Raw genomic sequence first — 10,112 nt, 5'->3', positions numbered from 1 at the left:
CTTAAGGGTAAACTTAATTGGAGAATAAAGCGATTCTGATTCTGATTCTAAAGACGCTCATTCAGCTGGTTTGGGTGGAGAATCAGCCATGTATATACATGTTACAAATAATGTGAAACATGAGTAGCTCTCGGACACATTTATTTCGTCAAAGTAGCTGCCAGAGACAAAAAGGTTGGAGACCCCTGTTATAAAGGTTAATATTATTAGTATTATAAGAGTAAATTTTCAATGGAAACCTTTTTTCACAGAACTATAAAACAACCAATAAAATAATAATTTCCTTCAATGAAATCCAACAATTAAACTTTTAACAGTCCATGCCTTGGAGTAGCAACAAAAAAGTGCATAAAGAAAGCATTATTCCGGCTCAGTTTGCTACACTCTGGTTTACTCTGATGCACATTGGTCTAAGCCAGGAAAATTGCCGAAGTTTCCTTACAGCATCCTAGTCTACCACAGGCACAACTTGGTTTGAAAAGCCGTCACCGCAGTGTACATGTCTTCAGTGACACAGCCCCGACCCTGAAGCTGCAGGTTGAGCACATCAAGATGGCTTGTGATGTCATAGAGAACCCACTCGCAGAGCATTCTGGGATGTGTAGTATTAGCGACGCGTGCGCTATATACCGGCGGGCCAGCTCTAATAGACATTTGATATTATCTCATGGGCCAAATATAATTGCACTGCGGACCAGATTTGGCCCGTGGGCCTGAGTTTGATACCCCTGAGTTAGAGCATATCCCTCCACCAAGGCTAAACAAGTTTTTGAGTGATGCCACACTACAATGTGAAAGTCTTCCTCTAGAGTCTACATTTTATGTCATAAAACACAATCATCTGCTCAGACATATGTAAGCAATATCAACATTCCATTTAAAATATTAAATGCAAGTATTGACAAAACATCCCATCATACAAATTAATTGTGAATCGCTCAAATAAGAACAACTGAAGTAACAAGTTTATTAACCAAAGTAACAACATTAAAAACTGATTTCAAGATGTCTAAGAACTTATAGAAATGGTTTTGAGTGGGTGATTTTTGATTGTGTTGCTGGAATGTCCAAGGCACAAATTCAGCTCTTAGAGTGAGTAATCAGTAGGGGTCATTGAAAGGGTAGTAAGGATGTCCTGCATCCCTGGGAAGCCGCTCTCCTTCCACCTACAACAACCAAACCAAAAGTAAAACATTCATGTTTCTCCTGAGTTGACAATGACAGAGTTGTTGCTTTGAGTCTTGGGTCAAACAGGCTCCATGGAGGGCTGCAATGCTACAGGAAATCTTAACTCTTTCATTTGACACTCACCATAGCCTCCCTTGGTTTGGGGGCTGGTCTGGGCTTCTGTACTGAAGTGCGACCGTAGTATTGGATAAATATGGCAGCTATATGAAAATGCATTTTTGGGGCTCCAAATCGAGTGGTATTGAGTGGTTTTGGTTTGTCCAATGACAAATGACCATGACATTGTATTAGCTCCACACAGAAAACATGAATTAAGGTGGACAGAACAAAAGTTTACTTACTTGGATCATTGGTACAATGTAGCGCCAGCCTTTGTTCAGTGCTGTGATACCTTTCATTTCGTCTTCTTCAATGGTAAAGTCAAACACCTGAGAACAAGTGTACATCAACACTTCTGACCCACACAGTATACTGTGCTTTGTAATAAGACAGATTTGTAGGGGCTCTGCCTTAAAATCCATCCAGTAGATACTATTGATTATTACTATTGATCTACTATTGACTAGTAGATCAAAACATAATTGGAAGTTACAGCGCCAGGACATTCTCACACAACCTTGAAAGAAAACCCCCAAACACATCTGTATTTGTGATGTAGGAATTGTGTTAATAGCTGAGAAAAATATTACTCTACCTGAATGTTTTCTTTGATACGACACTCTGTCACACTCTTAGGGATTGTTACCACTCCTCGCTGCACCTGCCACCTGGGAATGCAAAACAAACAATTTGTAACAAATAACACATAAGTCAAACAAACAAAACCAGCCAACTTCTATAAATGTTAGTTGTGAAACATCAAATGGGAACATTATATTTGATATTAAATCATATAGGATGCATGCCATTCTGACAAAGCATTGCTGAACAAATCTATGGACAGACACAGACCTCTATCAACTGGATTTAACACACATTATCCTATATACTATAATATCATACGTAATAACTAGTTCATATTCAGATGCGTTTGTAAGCATACCCTGTGAAAAAGGTGTCATTTTGTTATAAAAATGCACCTTTCTTATATTTGTACAACTGGCAAGACATTCAAATCACCTCAGAATAATCTGAGCAGGAGACTTGTTATATTTCCCTGCAAGAGTGGTGATCATAGGCTCATCAAGCAGGACCGGTTCATCTGGGTGTTTCCAAGCCCGGTCAGGAGATCCTAGAGGACTGTAAGCTGTCATCACCAGGCCCCGGTCCTGGCAGCTGGCAAATAGCTCCACCTGGTTCAAATAGGGGTGGCTCTCTACCTGTAACCCCCCCCCCAAGAAAAGTTTCAGAACATCAAAGTTAAAACTTTTTAGATTACATTACTTTAAGAGAGGAGGAAAATGGTTTGTTACAATGTTTAATTGTAATGTACTTCTTGAACAGTAGTTGGAAATCATTTCACGATCGTTAGAGGCAGTGGCTCAGTGGGTAGTGCTTCCGCTTGGGAACCGGAGGGTGGCCGGTTCGAGCCCCTGCCGAGGTGCCCCTGAGCAAGGCACCGAACCCTCAATTGCTCCCCCCTCTGCGAAGGGTGGTGATGTAATGTAAGTCCCTTTTAGGTAAAAGCGTCTGCCAAATGATCGTAATGTAATGTAATGTATTTGTTGTACTGACAATTCTATCATACTTTTGCTAAAATACTGCACATTGTATTCAACACTGAGGGACTATGGACATAAGCACTCTGCTGACAGCTTACAACAATTTACAAATGTTAATGACAAAAACAATGAAAGATGTGACATAGGAAATGATGGAGCTTTTCTTTAAGCCCTTTTCACAATAGCAGTGTAGTATGTGCTAATGCAGCAGTTCTGGCTGTTCTGTTAGGGGGCCATGTTAACAGCTTAGAGCAGTGGTTCCCAAACTTTTTATGGGAAAAGTTTGGGAAGGGCCTTCATATAGATCAGAATTGTTTTGCGCCCCCCATACATCGCTCTCTTCCCCGGTCTTACGGGGGGGAGACAATAAAAAACAATATGGGATGGGTGATGGCTTTAATGGAGGGGGGGCGCCCTCATTCATTTACCTGAGGCGGTTTTTATTCATATCGCTCCCCTTCCTATCCCGCGCCGCGCCAAACCTGCAATAGCTCTGCGCCCCCCACTTTAGGAACCACTGGGTTAGAGTATTGGTTAAGTATTTGTAAAGGAATTGTTGATGTTATGATATATTCTTTATAGTGCACACAGACTGAAGGAGCATTTCCAGGACATAATATGACCATTTCCCCTTGTTTCCCCTCGTCCTGTGTACCTACTGTCTGTAGCTCAACAGAATAACAACATTGGTCCAAGAAATGGGTTCTGGTAAAGGAAATGGGAAAGTGTTCACAAGATTTTTGGCTTAAGTTGCCGTCTTTAAGTAGTTTGACAGACTTTTTGTACTATTTTTGTATTTTTTAGCAATGCAAAATGTATTCATAGTGTGAGTGAAATGTTTTTCACATTCTTTCACCACCACATTGCTGCACTTAGTACCTGAAGGACAGCGGGTTTGATGCTGGCAACAGACAGAATGTCATCTATCTGCCGAGTGTTGAAGTTGGACAGGCCGATGGCTCGGGTGAGGCCTCTCTCCACCAGCTTCTCCATGGCAGCCCAGGTAATTTTATAGTCTATGTCGTCATACAACATGGTGCCATCTTCCTTTTTGGGGAAAGGAACATCTCCGCGTCTAAGAGAAACAAAGAGTCATTTACTGTGAGGACCAAAAGTAACAAGGCGCAGTAGCTCAGTGGGTAGAGCTTTCGCTTGGGAACCAGAGGGTCGCTAGTTCGAGTCCGTGCCGAGGTGCCCCTGAGCAAGGCACCAACCCCTCAATTGCTCCCCCCTCTGTAATGGGTGGTAATGTAATGTAAGTCACTCTCGATAACAGCGTCAGCTAAATTGTCGTAATGTAATGTAATGTAACAAACAGCGCCTGGACTTAACCCGTGACTTTGCACTACATTATCATTGGCACTCATGCCACTTTAGATTTATTTATTGGTAATAGTCTGTATGTATATATATTTTATTCCGTTATTTAGTCTGGTCTGCTCTCTTATTCCATTTTCTTTTATGCTTAGTACTTTTGCACAAATTGCACTAAATTCAATTTCTATATGCTGCAGTCGATGTCTTGTCACAAAGAATTTCAATGTACAGTATGACCCTGTGTTTTACTGTGCAAATGATAATAAACTTGAAACTGAACTGGTAAATACAAGTTACAGCTTACCACCATAACATTTGGGAAGCATAAGACTGTTTAGAGTATAGAGGCTAAGTATAGCAAGAAGTAACTAGCATTTCGATTTCTCTCCACGTGGCAGTGTTGCATGTAGTTGTACCTGTATGAAATGTACAGTGCTTTCAGATTATTCACATCCCTTTATGTTTTCTTCTGTTTGATATGTTACTGTCACACTGTAAAAGAAACTAAATTCATTTAATCCTCATCAAGCTAAACACACCAACAGCAAAAACACATTTTTTAAGTTGAATTCTTCAAGAAGATTTACATTCACATAAGTATTGCAACTCTTCAATCATTGACTTCTCAATTATAATTATAAAAAACATTATGTGTATATGTATGCAATATGACCTCCTGCCCTGTTGGTCATGCATGTTGATCATGCACCATTAATTCAGCTTGCCAAACATTAAACAAAGAAGAAGAGGAGGAAGAGGTCTCATCAAATATGGCGGGACGTAAAGGCACAGTCGCAACCCAATTTGGACACATCTACATCCAGTCACCGCTTTCCTTTTACCATATCTGAGATTGTTACTTACCAACCCCCTCACACTAACCTTAACCTCTTCCCCTCACCAATAATTCCATATTTTTATTTACATGTCTACTTTAACAGAGACATAACAGTATTAAACTTATGAACTTGTATTGGGAATTTTTTCTCCTCCACGTTTCCCTTATAATAAGAAACTCTGATGGACATACTCAGAGAATATGCTGTGCCTGTACAAACATCAATTACTTGGTTAGTAACCAAAATAATCTGTAGATTGATGGAGTATCGTATTAAGTAGTCCACAGCGATGGCCTTAATATCGTGTGGACACCTTGCTGGGGGTTAACTCACTGGAAGGCGTAGGGCCAGTGGATGAGGTAGAGGTCCAGGAATTCCAGTTTCAGCTCTTTTAACGTCTTCAGGAGCGCCGGCTCCACGTCTTCTGGATGGTGTCGGGTGTTCCACAGTTTGGATGTGATGAACACATCCTCTCGTTTCAGTGCCTTGTACACATACATAAATTACACGTCAGAGACAAACACAACACATATTGTATATTTGAAGTAGAATAGACAACAAAAAATATTGAAATAACTTGCCTACGATACAGCAGGAATGAATACTGTCATTTAATTAGTATCACAGGTGACTTATTCAGACAGTTTAACCCACAATGAGCTGATGCATCGTCTTTAATAAGGGGAGTAGATGCCAGCACTGCATTTGATCAATTAAACCACTTGATTATCACAAAACCCCTTATGTTTCAGGGGACTGTTTACTTCAGAGATCTAAGGACCTGATGAATGAAGAAGATGCCTTAGTCCAATATTCTGTCTGAAGAGAAGGAAGGTAATAGGCAGGTCAAATTGACAGATGTGTTGATATTGGTGCAGTGGAAATCTGCATCTACCAAGCCAAGAGTTCTTAACTTTGCTAATTAATGCTGCATTACAGACATCCCTGAACTGGGAAATTCTCCCCCTTTAACATAAACACAGTACGGCGGAATGGCACTCAAGATTTGATCTGACCTGACTTCCCTGAAAAGCAGCTGCTCTGTCACCAGTCAACATGGTAGCACACCCATGGCATGGATGTAACGGGATTCAAATAGAGTGTTGTAATGAAAACCTCAGATATTTCACTTTTCATTTACTCATCACAATTTACATTTGTTGAATAATATATCTAAAACATGTAATTGTGCATGGTATTACATATAAATTAATGATAAGTTGATCAATTGCGTTATGACCTTTGTGGTTATCTGTAATTTTTCCTCCACTGTTTCATTGTGGTTTGTAGTTATAATGCCCTGATAGAATTTCAGGTATTCAGACACTCGCCACACAAAGACGATGTACATGTACATTGGTTATTCATTCTGTCAGTCATTTCTCAAATTACTGTGATATCTTCTTCTTCAATTAGGGGGATTATTTGATTTACCTTGTCAGGTCCCAGTGTCTTGTGTAGAGCTTCTCCAATCTCAGCCTCATTGCCATAGATGGCAGCACAGTCAATGTGGCGATAACCAGCCTGCAAGGCCCAAATGACCGCTTGTTTTACCTGTGACAAGGGGAAAATAGGTACTCTGTTTGAGACAATCACAGATCATTGCAGACAGACCCATTACCTGGGTACTTCTATCGTGTTGCAATGTTAATCAAAGTAAGAGAAAGAAAACAGATGAAGTATTTGTATTTCTCACAGTCTTGACAAAATAACTTAATCTTTAATTTCTGCAGAGGATTTTGTTAAATCTGACAGTGACTGAAATTGTATCAGCCAAACCTATTGATCGCAATCTACCAGTCCATTGCAGGTTGATTACAAAGTGATTACTGAAGGAAATATTCAAAAGATCTACCTGCCCGTTCGCAAATGTGGCTAAATTCCACTATTAAAGCGCCTTCAATGGAAGGAAGAGCACCACATCTGAGCCCAACCCCTGAATAGATCTAATCTCAAGAAATTTGCATTCCATGTTATTTGCCTTTTAATTTCTCTTTCTGATTAGAAAAGGCGTGAACCGGGTGAGACGTCTTTTCAACAGGTTCAATAGTTAAGAGAGAGGCATCGACCTTTCCTGGCTCACTCTTCCATGTTCCAAGTCCAAGTCGGTGCATCTTCTGCCCAGTATTCAGAACTGCAAAGTTATTCATGTCTCTCAGATGCACCTTAAAACAAAAAGAGAACACAACTCAGTCAGTGAGGTATGCTGCTTGGCTTACTCATAGATCTAAAGCTGAACATACAGAATCTCAGTGCAAACTTGAGGGAAAGATAACGCATTTCAGTGAAGGTCAGGCAGCTGAGGTAGGAGCTGAGGAAGGGTGTCTATCGGGAGGATGAAGCTGTTTGGAACAACCTGTTCTCTTAAGAGATGCACCAGTGCACAAAACCTAAGTATTACCATTGTAGTGAAAAGGTAATCATTTGATCTTTGTGTTTGAAAGCTTTATTGCTGCTGTCAAGAGGGACTTTGTGTGACTTTAAAGACTTGAAGATAAATTATGTTTTGCCTCGACCTACCCTAACTCAAATAATGTATCAGAGGGGAGGATGAGGCAGGGAATATAAAATAATTTGGATGGCATGGTTAATAGAACTGGTTTAATTATTATAAAAGAATAAGAACAAAAGAAAAACACACGCTGACAATAGGAATTTCCCTTAACAATCACGAACCTGACCATTTGAAAACAAAAAGAGGAGAAATGCGTTTAATTATTGTCAAATTCCAATCCCAGACTTACAGAGCATGACAACAAAATGTTAACGTAGTTTAGTACGAAACTCGAATGTATCTGTTCAACACATGACATTCCTAAAACTAACCGTCATATGTTGTGACTGAAGTCAGTCAGCTGATCTCCTAGGAAGCAACACGAATGTTTGTGAGCCAAAACATATCCTCATAACTTTCAAAACGGATAATGTTACACGAAGCCATTTGTACAAATCACTGTGCACAAAGTCACACAATGTAGCGATATTAACTAGCGGAGAAAACTGCCGGGCTGCATTGAATAACACACACTAGCTAGTCTGAGTCCAAACCACACACACGCTCTGAGCGTAGTGACGGTTTTCTTTGTTACACACCAAGTACTCAGCCTTTTGTCGGTGTCAATAAAGTAAAATCACCTCAGAATGGCTGCCGTTCGTTCGGTCATTTATGAAACCACAAAGCTAAGCTTGAGTCCACCAACTTACTGTTTGTAGGTTTTAGTGAGACTTCAGATCAGCCGGCACTTCCCCAATCAGCGCAGAGAATGGTGGCTCTTCACAGCGCATTTTTGCAACATTTTAACATGTGTCAAGACACAAAGCCGCACAGATGGATGGTTCCACTCATTTTTCAAAATAAAACTCTTAAAAAGTATTTTAGCAATTATCAGTCTTTCTGTGCGACCCAGTACTAAATGACCATGGACCGATGCCGGTCCGCGGACCGGTGGTTGGGGACCGCACAAAACGGGCAAAGACAAAACAGGTCATTTAAAGAGTCCTTTTCTTCTGTAGGCCAAAAAGAAAAGCAGTTCTTCAGCCTAAACCAAAGTGGTCTTTACCACCACTGAAGTCAGTGTCAGTGTCAAGGCCAAGGTCTATGGACTGCAAAGGTCAGCTGCCTTCACGGCTCCAATAGAAGGCAAATCTAGGCCGATTCAGGTAAAAAAAATGGTGGATGTCAGAGAATGTGTTTTGCGACATGTATATGTTGATAGATGTTTTACGACAGTTAGAGTCGTACAGCGATGCGGGGGATTTTACGGCAGTCAATGCTATGGCCGACACGTGTGTTATGAGAGCACCTATATCAATAAAAGACCGAAGCTGAAACAACAACGAACTCTCATCATTTTAGAATAAACACATAAGTTTATTACATGGTGTCAGAAGTCGTCGAGGATGGCGAAGTTTCAACCACCGGAGAGTTTTTGTTTTGAGAAACCGGCGGAGTGGCCTGACTGGAAAAAACGATTTTCCCGCTACAGGACGGCTACTAAACTGGACAAGGAAGACGGTTTGGTTCAAGTGAGCACGCTGGTGTATGCACTCGGCAAGGAAGCGGAGAACATACTGAGCTCTTTCACCTATGAAGAGGGGGAAAGTGAAGACCAGTTTGATGTAGTTATGGTGAAGTTTGATGCCTATTTTATCCCGAGACGTAACGTTATCCACGAACCTGCCTGTTTCAACCAGAGAGTGCAGCATGCGGGCGAGCGCGAGCGCGCTCTGTATGAACTGTCTGAACACTGTGACTTTGTTGCAAAACGAGAGGAACACATCAGAGACCGGATCGTGGTAGGCATTTCGCGAGCCTGTGCCGTTCAAGAAGTTGCAGAGAAACATGGAGGCGCGCAGACTAAAGAGTGAAGGTCGCGCCAGGACAAATATAAACACAAAGACAGTGACAGAAAATGCGGACGGTGCGGCAAAACACCACTCAGTCAGCATGATAAGTGCCCAGCAAGACAGTCTACATGCAACAAATGTAGGAAAAAGGGGCACTGGGAAAGAGCATGCAGAAGTAGGCTGGTGAGTGAAGTGGCTGAGGATGATGGTCATAATAAACATTATTACCTTACAGCACATCCGATGATGATGATGAGTGGACAGTAACACTGGATATTGAAAACAAACCTGTAAAGTTTAAAATCAACTCTGGAGCTGTCTGCAGTGTTATGAGTGAGACTGTGTATGAAACACTTGAGCCAAAAGAGGCAAACACAAGGCAAAGAAAGTACTGATTGGTCCGGGGGGGTGTTTTGCACTGTTTGGGGCAGTTTATCACACAGACGGTATACAAGGGCAAAACATACACGTTCAGGCTCTATGTTATTCGAGATGAGAGTGTGAATAACGTGTTCAGCAGGCCAACATCTTTGGCAATGGGGCTAATAAAGCAAGTGTATGAGATCAGTACCAGTGAACAGGAGTTTGGCCTACTGAAAACACAGCCTGTGAAAATCGCACCGCAAGATAATGTTCAGCCCTATGCAGTAGCCACAGCACGCCGAGTTCCCATACCCCTGTTAAATGCGGTGAAGGGGGAGCTGGACCGAATGGAGGCCAATGACATCATTGAGGCTGTGACAGAACCAACTAAAGCTGT

The 10,112-nt window shown here is 41.3% G+C and overlaps 1 protein-coding gene across 2 annotated transcripts; it reads right to left on the bottom strand.

Annotated features, from left to right (window-relative positions):
• Nucleotides 1–143: 143 nt before the first annotated feature.
• On the bottom strand, nt 144–8,304 carry akr1a1b (aldo-keto reductase family 1, member A1b (aldehyde reductase)). Of its 2 annotated transcripts, none has more exons than XM_076141628.1 (9): nt 8,141–8,225; nt 7,075–7,170; nt 6,440–6,559; nt 5,339–5,490; nt 3,729–3,924; nt 2,308–2,507; nt 1,883–1,955; nt 1,530–1,616; nt 144–1,166 (listed from the first exon to the last, which is right to left on the bottom strand). In XM_076141628.1, exons 2-9 carry the CDS (start codon nt 7,153–7,155, stop codon nt 1,101–1,103), a joined length of 975 nt encoding a protein of 324 aa, XP_075997743.1. In that variant the 5' UTR covers nt 7,156–7,170; nt 8,141–8,225; the 3' UTR covers nt 144–1,100. The 2 variants fall into 2 exon arrangements, with proteins under 2 accessions (XP_075997743.1, XP_075997742.1); XM_076141627.1 differs by having other exon boundaries at nt 146–1,166; nt 8,210–8,304.
• Between the last annotated feature and the right edge of the window lie 1,808 nt (nt 8,305–10,112).

This window comes from Genypterus blacodes, unplaced genomic scaffold (assembly GCF_046128005.1).
Source record: "Genypterus blacodes isolate CSIRO-AG114 ecotype Tasmania unplaced genomic scaffold, CSIRO-AGI_Gbla_v1 ptg000019l_1, whole genome shotgun sequence".
Classification (NCBI taxonomy): Eukaryota; Metazoa; Chordata; class Actinopteri; order Ophidiiformes; family Ophidiidae; genus Genypterus; species Genypterus blacodes.
This window is presented reverse-complemented; position numbering and strand designations above follow the sequence as displayed.